Consider the following 16,929-nt stretch of genomic DNA (forward strand, 5'->3'; position numbering starts at 1 on the left):
CTATTTCATTCACATGCATACAGTGCAGCATCAGAGTTATTTTGTTTTAAGATACTGCTTCATTTATTCCCTATCCATAATAAAATCCAAAACTGAAGGTGTTAATCACTTACTCTCAATGCAACATTTTAGTGCTTCCAAGAATCTTACTAGGCACAGTGATAACTGAAAGTTATCTATACAGGCCAAACTATACATTTAAAATTGGGCTCTTACTTGTCCCCTATTTAAAGAAGCCATGCTTTTCAGATATGCTGCATGCCCAATGTCTCCAGTTAAGTCAATGGAAGCCTGTCTTATGAACAGATTACTTTTATTTAGGTGTCTTATATATGGATTTAGGTGCCTAACCTGGGTGTTTTGTGTGGGCATATTGGTACAAAGTGTCATTTCATTTGTACAAAGGAAAAGCTTCTAAAATCTGCTACAATGAAATCTGGGTTAAAGAAGTAACTTCTATAAAATCAATAATACAGTGAAAACATATGAAAATAGGCTTTTAAAAGACATTATCAGTGAGTATAAGACCTCAAATTTAGATTTTATTTTAAAAAGATTTTTATGTTCATAGAAATGTTTCCATGTTTCTATATTAGTTTTAATTTCAATGAAGACCTTTTAAATTCCATCCTCTGAATTTTGCTAATGAATGAGAATCTGAAAATAAAAAGACTAGGAACTAAAATGAAACTGCCCAGTTTAGTCTCATAGTTCAATCTGAGTGAAATGCAACCAGGAAACTAACCATTAGGTGGTGAAAAATAAAATTAGATGTAGAAAGTGCGCTCTATTTAAATACTCTAATTTTCTATTAGTAATTTCCATGATGATTTTTAAACATATATGCATTGCTTTGACATTGTCCCTTTATTTCTTTTTTCATATTTGTTTTTCATATTCAGAGTAACCTCCAAATCTGTAAACATTTGTAATCATACCTTTACATATCGGTGGTGGATGGCTCCATTGCCTATTAGCCTGACACTGTGCTTTTGTTGGTCCCTGCACAGCATATCCAGTATTACAAGAGAAAGTCACAACATCATTGAAGTTGAAACCATTTCCACTTGTTCTTCCATAAATCGGACTACCAGGATGACCACAGCTAACAGCTAACATCAGGAAAAAATAAGAGTCAAGAGCATGCTGCTGTCACTTATCATGTTTCCATGTAATAGGGATGATTACTTAGTAGAATTCTAAAGGTCAGAGCATATGAGGTACTGAGTGCCCTCCCAAGAGGTATTTAAAGCTGTCAAGTCATTTAATCTTAATGGGAACGGAACAAGGTTTGTATCTTTCAGGAGGTGTTGAGCACTTTGTGGGGATCAGGCCCTTATTTTCTAAACATGATAAAGAGGTTACAGCGAAAACTGTATCTCAAAATTCTCCTTATTTTTTTTCTGAATGGCATTAATCAGTTAGGAATGTATTATGCAAAAGGCTAATCATAAAAGATCTGTCCATGGCGCCTAAGCATGCAGCACAGTGCATTTCATATGGTCATGATCATTAAATCTAAACATGCAGTACTATAGAAATACATTAACAAAATTATGAATGTCATTAAAATATAACCGATAGACAAAAGAGAAATCAATATTTTTGTCTGCTTCTATTAAGCCATGAATTTACAGTACTGACACTTCTAAAAATCTACTGTAATGTTATGGACAATTGCAGTGTTTAATCGTATGTCTTTCATTGCTACAATCCTTTAGTCAACCTCCTTGACTTTTTCTGATGTATTGTACTGCACAATTCCACTGTGTTCAACAAAATAGCTTCCATAATTGGTTGTGAAGAAACTATGTTCACCTTCTTTGCTGTTAGCAAAGACCAGGGAGCAATTATTTTTTTTCAGTTTTGCTGCTGATGTTAACCCAGTGATTTGGAAATTCCTGTTGAACTATGTCTCATTCTTGCCTTAAAGATTATTGACAAATAAACTTGTTCCCTAATGTCCAATACTTATTTCTATCTTGAACAAAAAGAGTAGTGGCATTAATTCACTGCTGAAGGAGTACGAATAGGAACAGAACAATGAGGTGTTTATTTATAATTTATTACTATTAACTATAGTAATGAAGTATTACTTTCAGAAACCTCTATCATATGTAAATCAAATGATAAATGAACAACGTAGGTAATTGGATAACAACAGAACTGGTTCCACTGTGATTAGTTGAGGTTCTTACGGCCAGGGCTTTCTATTATAAAGTTCTAGCTATATGAAAAAAAGGGTATTGTCAGTAATATTAGTATAATTTCATTATTGTAATATCAATTTAACACTAATTATGAACCACAATTGGCATTTCCACAATTACTTTTCATATACACACTTATGAAAGGGACAAGCAGTCTCAGAAGGGACCATTCTTAATGAATAAACAGAATACCAATTTTTTGCATCTTCTCTTTTTTACCATAATCCAAGCTTACTAAAAATAATCTATTTAAAGAAAAAACTTATTTTTTCTCATATGAGGTTAACTTACGTGACATGTTAGCCCAGTTAACATACACGAAGACCCTAATTTTCATAACACACCATTGATTAAAAAAGTAATAAAATGTCAGTGAAAATGAAACAAATTTCTTGATTGAACATTTCAGTCTTCAGTGCTAACAGTATAATTTGAGATCTAATAACTCTTTCTACTGATCAATTGTAAATACACATAACGTTCAGGTAACATCTTCAAAAGCATTTTCAAAAGTGACATAGGCACTTATGCTCCTTAGTCCCGCACTGATATTCAGTGAGCCAGTCTCTGAGGGACCAGTTTTTCAAGGGATTTAGGGTCCTCAAGATGCAGATGAACATCAAGTGGAATTTTCAAAAGCTGCTAGGTGCCTAATTCCTATTAATTTAAATAGGAATTAGGTGCCTAGGCTCTATAGGAGCCTTATCTTTTAAAAATCTGGCCCTAAATCACCTTTGAAAATGGAACTTGGGTACTTGTCCAATAAGCTAATGAAGGCAGTACACATATTGCACAAATAAGATATCTTTTTCCATGCTTACTTACGCACACAGGATGGAAGCTGACCAGACCAATTGTGATCTTGTTGGCATATTCGTACAGAAGAACCAATCAAGCGAAAACCAGGGTTGCACTGGTACACAACTGTGTCTCTGTACCCATAATTATCTCCAATCACTTGACCATTGACTATGAGATCTGGAACACCACAGTGACCAGCTGCAATTTTCAAATTACAGTAATAAAACCAAAAATTATGATGATTCAAAATACATATGATAATATTTAAAATATCCCTCTTAAAGAAAAATAATCTACTTCTTTACATTTAAAATGAATATTTTAACAAGGTTTAATGTCTTAATTTCTTTAATTGAATTAATTCAAATAATAATTTGTAAGCTGATGAAAACGAACAACCAAATACTTCTTTCATACATACAAAGATCATGCCTAAAAATTAGAAATGCAAATCAATCAAACAAAGAGCTTATGTCATATTTATACTATGAAATTTGCATTCCAGAATTTCAAGTTGAGGCATCTACCCCTTTCAACAACAACAAAAAAGGCTAAGTTCTTTACTGGCCAATATGCATACTTGATACTCACAAGAAAAGATTGGTGGGTTTTAACTAACATTTAAATTAGAGCCAGTCATAATTCTGAATTTCTGTTCAACTGAAATTGTATAAAAACAACAACAACAAACAACAACAACCACCACCCTAAAAAAAACCACAATATTTCCCATGGAATGCAAATTCTGAAAAAAATCTGAAAAACTATTCTTCTGATTTTGACTTTTTTGTTATTATTTTATAATTTATAATATAACCAAAGGTTGATAAATTTATTAACAATTTAATTTTGACACAAAAATTGAAACATTTTATTCGGATAAGATTGAAACATTCCATTTTTGCCTTATTGATTTTTTTTTTAATTTTCTAAATGGGATTTTGTCTAAATCAACAAGTTCCCAGAGAAAGTTTTGATGTTGACAAAACAGCATTTGCTAGTGGAAAAAACATTTGATCTGAAATTTTTCACCATCTCTACTTTTAACTGATAAATACTGGAGACACAAAATCCCACCTGTCTTTTTTCTCTCATCTAGTTTTCTCTCTCCTTTTTCTTTTCTTTCATCGGTTCACTGTTTTCTTTTAGACTGAGTTTTCTTACATTTAGACATCTGGTTGGCAATAATTAAAAATAGCTGAGAGAGAATCTTTAGATAATTTAGCTGCCAAACTTACTAAGCGTCTACTAAGCATGTGTGAAGTGTGATTTTTCAAAGGCTCACAGCTTGACCAAATTTGGGTGAATTTTCATGGGACTAGAAAAGGCACATCCCTGAAACCACTGTAAACTCCCTGCCCCATTTCTAATTCCAAACCATGGGGGAGCTGGAACTTCTTAATGCAATGTCTATAAGAATTTGTTAACATGAACACAACCATGTGTTTTACCTCATTTTCTTCTTGGAAATGGTTGGCTTTGCTAAAACTTTCCAAAAAGAAATCAAACCCCTGACATGGAAATTTCAGCCTGAATGAATACAGTTTTTACAAAGTTATAAGTAACTGAAAATAGAGTCTTATAATGGAAACCGCTGTGGGCATTTAATCATAGGCATGCTGCCAGTGCCACTTATAATACAGTACAAGGACTTATTATCAAACGGAGATACACTATAATTTCGTCCCTTAAGTACACCATGTATGCTTTAGAAATATTCTCTCTTTCCCTAAACTTAGTTGAAGAAATTACAAATGCATCCATATGTACAATAAATGTGAGTAAATTCTAGTTATCTTTGCTCTTTAATTAAATGTTCTGTACTAAAATATGAGTTGGTCAGCAAATGCCCTGTTACTGACATAAAATAAAGGAAGATAGTTACCTTCTACTTTACTAATGACTATACTGGGTGAACCTCACATTAGTGTCTCCCTCCCTGACCATGCAGCCATAAGATAGCAACAATCCTGAATTAGTACCTTATAAGGTGCAAATACATGTCCCCCTATGGCAAGGATGACAGAGGGAATAACCTATATGTGGCAGGTATTAGCCAGGTTGCTTAAAACACTACTGGAAGGTGCTCAGATGGTCTGGTGATGTGGAACTGAATATGGAATTGATTAGAACAAGTATTCAGATAGTAAAGATGAATCTCAGAGGCTGCACCACCTGTATAATGCAGTACAAAACTCACTAAAAGGAAAGATAAGGTCAGGCAAGAGGTATAGACAATTCATTAGCCAGTGCAGTATTGCCAGCTCCAAGTATTCGAAAATAATGAGTCAAGCCCCACAAAATCACAAGGTTGCTTAAAAATCATGAGGATTTTTAAAATGTTACATTTTGGATTCTATTTATTTGCTATGTGGTTTCAGAGTCCACAGATTTGGACAATCACAGCTCCCATTGGCCACAATTTGCCATTCCAGGCCAACAGGGGCTGTGGGAAGCAGCGTGGGACAAGGGATGTGCTGGCTGTCGCTTCCTGCAACCCTCATTGGCCTGGAATGGCGAACTATGGCCAGTGGGAGCTGCAATCAGCTGAAGTTGCGGATGCTGCAGGTAAACAAACCATCCCAGAACGCCAGTGGATTTCCCTGATGGGCCATGTGCCAAAGGTTGCTGATCCCTGCTATAGGATTTCAGAAGTGAAAGGATCTAGGTTCACAGCTAGAAAAATTATGAACACAGTTCTACTATTCTAAAATCCAAAGGCAACTAAACTATCATACAGTCTAAAAAAACCCTCAATATAGCATAATATGTCATACTAACATGACATCTTTATCTGATCATCTAAAAATAAGTCAAAAGCATCCAGGGCTAAGTCCTGAAGGTTTTACCAAGTTTTTACCCATTCTTTACTCTGCCTTCAGTAGAAATCTTGTCTGATGAAGAGCTGAGTGAAAGCTAGGTGGAGACTTTTAGGATCAGCCCCAATTCATAAATTCTGAAAACACCATCTGTCAGGCAGGTACTGATGATAAACTACATATGGATGGTATCTGTTTTCTTGTTTTTAAATGTAGATACTACAGAAAATGTCCTGTCAGCACCAACATACATAGTTCCTGCATATTCTGATAAGAGAACCTTTGTGGCCATTCCTGAAAACTACAATCATTTCTGCAGTTGAATAAACTCCCTCACATCCATCTCAGCCCTAACAAAGGCAAACACTCCCTAGTGTATTCCAGAAGGTGTTATGTTTTTTTTTTAATTTTGTTTATATCTCCCTCTTAATTCCATAAAATAAATGGAGAGAAACCAAACCAACCCAACAATATAACAAAAGCCAGAATGAACTCCTTGGTTTTGATTCTCTGTATTGCAATCTAATATATAGGCTGCCAAAATGAAAGGGGAAAAATCAGAAAAGGAGGGGCTTTTCTGAGAGCTTTCATTTACTGAAGTTCCCATAACGAAGGAAACCACTTTCTTTGTCTGTACATCTTTGAGAATGGCTGCTTCATTACACAAGCAAAAAAGAGATGAAGAAACAGGTTTTTAAGTGAAAATACTACCACCAAAAGTTGGCAAACTTGCAAGAGTAATTTTTATTGATCTTCTATTCTAGTCTTTTTTGTTTGATTCTCTTGAGACTAAAGCTATTTTAATGATTATTACCAGATCTCTTCTTCTTTTGTCATTTTTTGTTAAGGTCACTGTGATGAAAAGAATCCCAAAGTACTCATTTGATATTGATAAGAATGTGAGCATACCCATAGCTGCATTTTCCTCTCTCTGTCTCTGTCTCTCACTAACACACACACACACACACACACACACACACACACAAACACACACACGTCAGTTGTTAACGGCCTTTCAGAATGTCCAACCTTTTGTTTTCAAGACTTTATGCCAGGCAAGGTGTGATTCTTTTGTCTTTTTTAACAGTATTTGAAACAGATCTATCTTGACATTTTAAAGATATAAAAGTACAATTCAGTGTTGAAGCTGATGTTGGTTTGTACTCCAGTCTCTCTCTCTCCCTCTCTCGCTCTCTTTAATGGCAAGTTTTTTGAGCATTTAGCCTACAATTTGGATAAAGTTTTTGGTGTGGGAAAAAGTACAAACTATTTTGTTTAGTAAAATAGATGTTGCACGTGCACAGTAAATTTTTTGCTGTTAAAGAACAGTTACTAACCTGTTCTGTAATTGTTATTCTTTTAGATGTGTCACACTTGTCCACTCCAGTCTTAGTGTCTCTGAGGCCAGGGCATGGCCACTGGAACTTTTTTCCCCCAGCAGTACCTTCCAGGTGGCTTGAACTCCTCCTGGCGCAGCACACTACCACATTCAGTATAACGGCCAAAGCCACCCTTAGCCCTGCTCAGTTCTTTCTGAATGAAATTCCAATATAGAGGGGCAGGAGAGTGGGTCATGGAATGGACATAAACAATATGTCTCAAAGAATAACAGTTACAGAACAGTTTAGTAACTATTTTTTCTTCTTCAAGTGATTACATATGTGCCTTTCACTCTTGGTGGCTCACAAGACATAGAAGAGGAGTCTATTTTAATACAGGTTGGAGAACAACTCAGTGCCCTTCAGCATCATCTCTGGAATCTTGACCAAAAGGCCACCAAGGCCAATTGTGACCTCGTCAACTGAGCTGTGACTGTGTGACTGTGTCATGCAGAGCGACATTAGCCAAACTACAGCACATGCATATATAGGATGCAAGCCATGAAGAAATTCTCTAAATGGAGAGTGATTGAGCTCTCTCTTTGTCAGTCACTGCTATGAACAGCTGGGATAGTTTATTAAAGTGTCTGGTTCAATCCAGGTAACATTGAAAGGCTTTTCTGACATCTAAAGTATGCAAACATTCTTCCTCCTTTTTCGTATGTGGTTGCGGGCAGAAAACAGGCAAATAAATTGGCTGGCAACTGTGGAAAGAGGAAACCACCTTTGGGAAGAACTTCAGATGAGGGCACTGGCAAACCTTATCCTTAAAAGAGTTTGTATATGCAGGCCCCAACATTAACGCCTGCAGCTCCCCTACCCTTCTGGCCAAGGTAATGACCACCAGAAAAAAACATCTTCACTGATAGAAGCAGGAGAGAAATCTTAGCTCTGTCTCCATAGCTAAGCCCTGAGGGAGAAAGAAACCCAGGGACTCTAAAAGAACCTTATCCATTCATAATAAGCAGTTTAATCTCATCAATAACTACATTATTAAAATGCCTTCCTTTTCCTCAATCCTTTTTGTAGCTCCCTTTACAAAGACTTGTTTCTGGACTAGGCTTTCTCTCTTGTATGATTAATCTTGATGTTTCAGGTTTTATAAGTAGTTCTGAATATGTTGAACTGAAAAACTGCTTAGTAATATCCCATTTTGGTGAGACCAGATGGAGCTATGCCTCTGTTTAACAAGGTAAATGGCGTTTGTAGAAGGCTTTCTACTATATAGGAGGATCTCTTGAACCTCTTTCAAGCAAGACTGCTCTCTAGTGGAGCATCCTTGCAGTTATGTGAAAAGATTGTAGGCTCAGATGAAGAAGGCAACTGGTCAGAAGGTAGTATAGTGAATTGGTAATGATTTTGATTTACCAGACATTGGAAGTACTTCCTGTGACCTTTAGAGATTGTCACATAGAAGTAGGCATCTTTTAAATTGAGGGCAGTGTACCAAGGTCAGGAGATCAGATAATAGGCAGTTATGCCTAGTGGTCGGAGTGGCAGTCAGGCCTAAACGTCAGAGTGGGAGTCAGGCCTTGTGGTCAGAGTCCAAATGCCAGTGCCAAGCGTTGAGACAGAGCTGCATTCAGGAATCAGAGCCAATGGTCAGAACCGAAGTCAGAGTACGAATGCCAGAGCCAAGGGTGAAGACAGAGTCAGGTATCAGATCCAAGGGTTGGAACCAGATTACCAGGAGTCATAGACTCATAGACTCATAGGTCAGAAGGGACCAATATGATCATCTAGTCTGACCTCCTGCACAAGGCAGGCCACCAGAACCCTACCCATCCACTTTTATAACAACCCCTAACCCATGACTGAGTTATTGAAGTCCTCAAAATTGTGGTTTGAAGACCTCAAGCTGCAGAGAAGAATTCCACCAGCAAGCGAACCCATCCCCACACGCAGAAAGCGACAAACCTCCAGGCACTCCCCTAATGGTTAGAAACCTTCGTCTAATTTCAAGTCTAAACTTCCTAATATCCAGTTTGTACCCATTCGTCCTTGTGCCTACATTAGTACTAAACTTAAATAATTCCTCTCCCTCCCTAACGTTAATCCCCCTGATATATTTATATAGAGCAAGCATATCCCCCCGGAGCCTTCTTTTGGCCAGGCTAAACAAGCCAAGCTCTTTGAGTCTCCTTTCATAAGGCAGGTTTTCCATTCCTCGGATCATCCTAGTAGCCCGTCTCTGAACCTGTTCCAGTTTGAATTCATCCTTCTAAACATGGGACACCAGAACTGCACACAATATTCCAGGTGGGGTCTCACCAGCGCCTTATATAACGGTACTAACACCTCCTTATCCTTGCTGGAAATACCTCGCCTGATGCATCCTAAAACCGCATTTGCTTTTTTAACGGCCATATCGCATTGGCGGCTCATAGTCATCCTGCTATCAACCAATACCCAAGGTCCTTCTCCTCCTCTGTCGCTTCCAACTGATGCGTCCCCAATGTATATCTAAAATCTTATTATTAATCCCTAAGTGCATGACCTTGCACTTTTCACTATTATATTTCATCCTATTACTATTACTCCAGTTTACAAGGTGGTCCAGATCTTCCTGAATAGTATCCCGGTCCTTCTCTGTGTTAGCAACCCCCCAGCTTTGTGTCATCCGCAAACTTTATTAGCACATTCCCGCTCTTTGTGCCAAGGTCAGTAATAAAAAGGTTAAATAAGATCGGTCCAAAACCGATCCTTGAGGGACTCCACTAGTAACCTCCTTCCAGCCTGACAGTTCACCCTTCAGTACGACCCGCTGGAGTCTCCCCTTAACCAGTTCCTTATCCACCTTACAACTTTCATATTCATCCCCATCTTTTCCAATTTAACTAACAGTTCCCCATGCGGAACCGTGTCAAACGCCTTACTGAAATCGAGGTAAATTAGATCTACCGCATTTCCTTTGTCTAAGTAATCCGTCACCTTCTCAAAGAAGGAGATCAGGTTGGTTTGGCACGATCTACCTTTAGTAAATCCATGTTGCAATTCGTCCCAATTACCATTGACCTCAATGTCCTTAACTACTTTCTCCTTTAAAATTTTTTCCAAGACCTTACATACTACAGACGTCAAGCTAACAGGCCTATAGTTACCCGGATCACTTTTTTTCCCTTTCTTAAAAATAGGAACTACGTTAGCAATTCTCCAGTCGTACGGTACAACCCCCGAGTTTACCGATTGATTAAAAATTCTCGCTAACGGGCTCGCAATTTCACGGCGCGCCAGTTCCTTTAATATCCTTGGATGGAGATTGTCCGGGCCCTCCGATTTGTCCCATTAAGCTGTTCAAGTTTGGCCTCTACCTCAGATGCGGTAATATCCACCTCCATATCCTCATTCCCGTTTATCATCCCTCCATCATCCCTAAACTCCTCACTAGTCTTATTAAAGACTGAGGCAAAGTACTTATTTAGATATTGGGCCATGCCTAGGTTATCCTTAACCTCCATTCCATCCTCAGTGTATAGCGGCCCCACTTCTTCTTTCTTGTTTTCTTCTTATTTATGTGGCTGTAGAACCTTTTACTATTGGTTTTTAATTCCCTTTGCAAGGTCCAGTTCTACATGTGGCTTTTAGCCTTCCTCACTTTATCCCTACATGTTCTGACCTCACTAAGGTAGCTTTCCCTTGCTAATCCCGCCTTTCTTCCACTCCCTGTAAGCTTTCTGCTTTTTCCTAATCCCCTCTCTGAGATGCTTGCTCATCCAGCTTGGCCTACAACTCTGCCATGGTTTTTTTTCCCCTTTCTTGGGATGCAGGCTTCCGAGTTTCCGCAGCTGCGACTTAAGTAATTCCAGGCCTCCTCCGCATTTAAATCCCACAAGTTCCTCCGTCCAATCCACTTCCCTAACTAATTTCCTTAACTCTTTAAAATTAGCCCTTGAGAAGTCGAAAACCCTAATCCCAGATCTACGTTTGTTTTATCCTTCCATCTAGTTTGAACTGAATCAGCTCATGATCACTCGAACCAAGGTTGTCCCCTACCACCATTTCTTCTACGAGGTCCTCACTGCTCACCAAAACCAAATCTAAAATGGCATCCCTCTCGTAGTACTTCAACTACTTGGTGAAGAAATCCATCCGCTATCACATCCAGAAAATCTGAGCCCTATTATTCTTGCAAGCACTTGTCCTCCAGTCTATAATCTGGGAAGTTGAAGTCTCCCATGAATCACACATTTCCCCTTAGTGTTTACTTCATTAAAGACATTAAAGAGGTCTCTATCCATATCCAAATTCAGATCCCGGCGGTCTGTAGCACACCCCAAGCACTATCTCAGGGGAAGCTCTAGTAGCTTTTTACCCAGCTGTGATTTTTGCCCAGACCAAACTCTTCTTATCCATTCCATCACTTTCTATATTCATACAGTGAACCTCATCATTATGTACAATGCTATCCACCACCTTTGCCTTTCTTCCTGTCTTTTCTAAACCAGCCACATAGCCTTCAATACCTGTACTCCAGTCATGAATACTATATCCACAGGTTTCCGTTATCCCTATAATATCGGTTTCACTTCTGCACCAGTAGCTTCCAGTTGCCTCCATCTTTTACCTAGGCTCCTCGCATTAGTTACAGACATTTTTAATTTTTTGGCGTTTTGGCGTCAGTGACATTCTTTACCCCTGGGGCCGTTGTGTCTTTTCGTGGTGTTTCACAACCTTCGACCACCAGCAATCACCCGTGACGTCTAGTTTCTACTCCGCTTTTCCTCCTTGGGTCAATTCTTCGGTCCAACAAGCTATTCCCCTCTCTCACTTTGTTTACTATCCTCTCCAGGTTAAATTCCGGCCGTTGCGATCTCCCTGAACATCTCCCAACCCATCTCCCCAACTCCTAGTTAAAGCTCTCTAATGAGGTCGGCGCCTCCATACTAGAAGTCTTATTTCCCTCCTGACTTAGATGAAGTCCTTCCTGAGCAAACAATCGTTCTGTCCGTAAATGCTTCCCAATGACTGTACATCCCAAAGCCTCCTTATAGCACCACTGCCTGAGCATGTTCATCGTGTCAGTGATCTTGTCGTCCTTCGTGCCCTGGCCTAGGAACCGGCAAATCCCACCTGAAGATCACACCAGCCTCGATTTCCTTGAGCGCTTCCCCAGTCTGGCATATCCTCCTTGATACAGTCCAGCGGTAACTCGCCATATCATCTCTCCCACATGAAGGACATGTCAACGGATTCTTCTGCTACCCGCTAGATCCTTTTCAGACTCAGAGTCCACTCCTGTATTTAGCACCCGGCAGACAGCACACCCTTCTGTTTCTCCAGATCAGCTCTATTACAGCCTGTCTATTCTTTCTGAGTAAGAGATCTTCTTAATCGACGTAGACCTTGCCTTTTCTGGGACAGTGATGATCTCGCGTCTATCCCCCGCACCAGCTGGCCGAAGTCATGCTTGATGCGTATTCGCCCTTGCAATCCTCGTAGGCTCATACTTGTGTCGCTTCCATGACTCCTCCCCTCCTCTGCAGGACTAGCTGTGTTGGCTCTTTTCCTTGCCCTCCCTCCTTCAGCGAGCTCCGCTTGAGCTCCATCTCATTTTCCACCCAAACCGTCCTGAGTTCTATTCTCCCACGCTGGCCGGTTCTTTCTCTGCCTGGTCTCCTAGTCACATGCGTTCCACCGTCCACTTTCTCACCCTGAGCTCCTCAGATCCTTTGGTCCTGCTTCCATCTGCTCGTTGAGTTATCCCCTGTGCCTCATCATGTCTGTGTTCCTTCATCTGCTCAAACCCCATCTAAACTCAGCCAGAGTTTCCACCTGCATCTCCAGTCCTCTTATCTTTTCTTCCAGCAACTCTATCAAGCGGCACTTCATGCAGACCAAAACTCCTTTCAGGTGCCCCTCAGACATTACATGCCCACAGCTTCCGCATCCGGTCATCCTCAGTGTGTCTTCTTACCTGCTGCCTCTGACAGTCATGGCCTTCCACTCTGTGCCTGGCAGTCCAAGCACACACCGCCCACAGGCCCCACAAAAGCACTGGGCTGCTGGCAGCCCCTGCCCCTTCCTTCTCTGGCTTGTTGGTTTTCTCGCTTTAGTCTCCCTGCAACCCCCCGTGGAACTCCCACTGAACTCCGTTAGCAGCTCTGTTTGCTGGCTCCTTGCTGCTGCAGCTGTCTGTGCCGCTGCCTGAGTGCCTGGCTCCTTATATAGACCCCTAATCAGGTAAGCCCCGCCCCCAACTCAGGTCAGCCTCGCTCCCAGCACACAGCCCCTAGCAGCCTGCACACACACTCACTCCCACACAAACTCCACAATACAATCCACAAACTACAAAAACCTGCTCCTCAAGGAAGGCTGGAGCAGGGCTGGTTCTAAGCCAGGAGCAAAGCTGGGGCAGGATGGGAACAAGGCAGGGTGCAGGGCAGGATTTGGGCTGGACATATGGAGGAACATAGCAGGAGCAGGGTTTGGTGAGAGACAAGCACAGGGAGACAGAGTCAGTGAGCAGCCAGCAAGCTGCTGCTGAGCTTAAAAACTGGCCTGTGGGCTTCTTCAGTCAGTTAGGCTGGGCACTCAGACAGGCAGCCTTTTTGGCTCATTAGAGTGTTCAGTATTGTGTGTACAGTATTGGAGCAGGCACAACTTCAGAGCCTTACTCCTGACAACCAGTCCGTAGGACTGGTTAGGGTGACAATCCAAATTTTTCCTTTTCAACAGGTTTCAGAGTTTTAAGAGTTTCTTGAGTTGATGCTGATTTAAAATTTGTCTGGGACACCCCTCCCTTCGCTTTTGGAATTAGGAAATATCGGGAATAAAATCTGTTCCCTCTGAGACCAAATGACCCTCCCCTATGGCTCCCAAGCAAGGAGCAACTGCGCTTCCTGGACAAGGAGTTTCTCATGAGAATGGTTCCTGAAAAGAGACAGAAGGGAATGGGGGTGGTAAGGAAGAGTAGAAGCAAAATGGAGAGTATATCTCACTTCCCCAGTACTCAAAATACAGAGACTGGTATGTCAACCTCAACTGGCCTATCAAAATGGCCACCTGTTCAAAAAGTGGGGAATTACAGTACCAGAGGTTGAATCAATGGCACCAGACTCTTGTAAGGATGGAGCCACCACCACTGAGAAGTAAAGCAGGTTTCTTGTTACATAAGCACCAAGAGTCGAATGGACATGTGCAACCACCTGAAGAAGGAATGTAGTTTTTACTGTGAATTTAGACTAATTTAGTCGTGAATGAGGCCAAGGAGACCTATTCTTTCCTTTCAGTTCACAGATTTAGCTTATTTGTTCCATTCAACTGCTTTTTACTTTATATAGTATCTGCAAGACAGCGGACTGGATTTTTATATCACACTGCTGGAGTAACAACATTAGTCAACTGAATTACACCAATGTACGAAAGGGGCAAGACCAGAATCTGGTCCACTATCTCAAGTTGTTTTCATTTGGGAAATAATCCATACTTCCTCCAGTTAAGATCCCTACATAAAAGGCTTCCGAAGCATCCGAAGAAGTGAGCTGTAGCTCACGAAAGCTTATGCTGAAATAAATTTGTTAGTCTCTAAGGTGCCACAAGTAGTCCTGTTCTTTTTGTGGTATATAACTATTGCTCAAATCAGCCTCTACACCAGATGCCTTCAGGATAGCTAGCATAACACTGAATTTTAAAAAAAAGGGCCCGAAAGGTGATTCTAGCAGTTACAGGCTGGAGAATCTAACTTCAGTACCAGGTAAACTGGTTGAAACTATAGCAAAGAACAGAATAATCAAACATATAGGTGAACATGATATGTTGTGGAAGAATCAACACTCAAACTGACTCCATCCACAGTATTATTATTTTGTAGACATTGGAATATGTAAGCCACCTATTTTAACAGCTTTTCAGACCATATGGTTTCATTGCTTTCACCATTATCATCACCGTCATTTATGTTTTGGCTCACTGGGCTATCTATGCCTCATCATCTCTTCCTTTGTTTTTAACTATGAAAAAGTTCTTCATCTACTATCAGGGTCTCTTTCCTCAATAAATGTATCTTCAAAATTATGTGATAAGCTATTGTACATTAGGGTACATTCAACTGACTGTACTTTAATCTAATTGATTATCTTTTTTCTTATTGTTTTCCCCACCTATTTGAATGCCTTCTTCATTATTTTTGTCAGATTTCTTTTTGTTGGAACTTTGCTGTGTCAGGAATGATTTTTTAGCCATGACCTGAAGTGGTCTCCTTTACAAAAACCACCCAGAGATTCCAAGACATTATATCCGAAATATTATATTTTCCTAAACTTAGAGGAAGAGAGAACTTGTTTCCAGATACCATGACCTGGTATCTGTGAGTAAATGCTGGCATTTTTATAGTGACTACTATAATTGAATTAGTTCTGGTTGCTGTCTCATCTCAATGCAAACTCCTCTATTACTAGTAAACTATTCAAGACACATGTTTCAACATGTCTTCTTGATCAAGCTGAGGTTGTCCTTCATTCCTACATTTCAATTTATATGGATATTTAGTGTGGCACCATTCACCGCATGCTGTTTTTAAAAATGTTGCTGCATCTTTTTGGATCTCAGTATTAACTTACATTTTGAGAACTAAACAAACCTGTTGTTCCAGCTGGTTGCTGATGATGATGGAGAGCTGCAGAAGGGCAGGCAATTGCCCCATCCACTTAGTGTCATCAGGAAGGCCAGATGTTATATAACCACCTGAGCACATGCTGGTTTTTGGAGTATTTTGTATTAAGTATTGTCACAGGACAAGATAACTATTTAAGAGGGTTCAAGCCTAGCTCTGTACTGTTGCTTGTTTACACATGGAACAGAGGTATTGTGGGGCTGATTATTCCTGGGACATATGGGGACTATAAGCCTTATAGCAATGTATGCTGCAGAAAAAAAAGAGAGATACAAGATAGACAGATCTCATTTGTCAGGGTGGTGAGAGGCCCAAAAGGATCAGGAGCTGCTTGTAGGCCCTCCCAGTGAGGGAACCTGCAGAGAGAAAGGCCACCAATGAGCTGTTCAGTGAGAGGAAAGGCAGAGGAAGAAGTCAGACCTGTTGTGGCAGTTTGTAACCAGGTCTCGAGTGACCAGATAGCAAGTGTGAAAAATCAGGACAGGGAGTGGGGGGCAATAGGAGCTCACATAAAAATAAGCCCCAAATATCGGGACTGTCCCTATAAAATCGGGACATCTGGTGACCCTAGAACACGCTGGTCAATGCATCCTGAAGAAAAAAGCATGGACAGGAAACATTTCCTCTATAATTTTAAAACCATTTGTATTCTATTCTCATCCTTATCTATCCCTCATTACTGTAGTAACTGAGGGCTTTCCAGAAAGGCAGCAAATAATGTGACTAGCATATTTGTGTGAGGCTTCATTAAATCAGACCCCACAAGGGGTCTCAGGTTTTACCAGTTTTATTGTCATTGAAAACAACAACAACAATAACAACAAAAATAAAACAATAAGGAGTGAGAAAGTGGGCTGAGGAAGTAGCTCCTGCCAATAAGCATAAACAAAATTTAGCTTTAAAACAGTCCATCTTGTATTTTAAATGGAAGGGTTTCCTACTTTTGTCCCTCCTTGTATTATTTGTTTTTGTAATATGCTTTTGTGAAAATAGAATGAATTATATTGTAAAAATAAGAATGGATTAAAGAAATGTTGTATGTACCTTTAAGCAGAAATAAGAAATGTTGAAATACAGGTGCCAGGAAAAGAAACATTAGGCATAAACAA

At 40.0% G+C, this 16,929-nt stretch overlaps 1 protein-coding gene across 4 annotated transcripts in view; it reads right to left on the reverse strand.

Annotated features, from left to right (window-relative positions):
• CSMD3 (CUB and Sushi multiple domains 3) overlaps positions 1–16,929 on the reverse strand; it is a 1,318,842-nt gene that overhangs the window by 88,278 nt on the left and 1,213,635 nt on the right. For all 4 annotated transcript variants that reach the window (XM_075063193.1, XM_075063192.1, XM_075063195.1 and 1 more), the window contains 2 exons: positions 3,036–3,209; positions 939–1,112 (listed from right to left, as the gene is read on the reverse strand). In XM_075063193.1, the coding sequence (XP_074919294.1) occupies positions 939–1,112; positions 3,036–3,209 (348 nt within the window). The remainder of the gene's footprint in view (positions 1–938; positions 1,113–3,035; positions 3,210–16,929) is intronic.

This window comes from Chelonoidis abingdonii, chromosome 2, assembly GCF_003597395.2.
Source record: "Chelonoidis abingdonii isolate Lonesome George chromosome 2, CheloAbing_2.0, whole genome shotgun sequence".
Taxonomy (NCBI): Eukaryota; Metazoa; Chordata; order Testudines; family Testudinidae; genus Chelonoidis; species Chelonoidis abingdonii.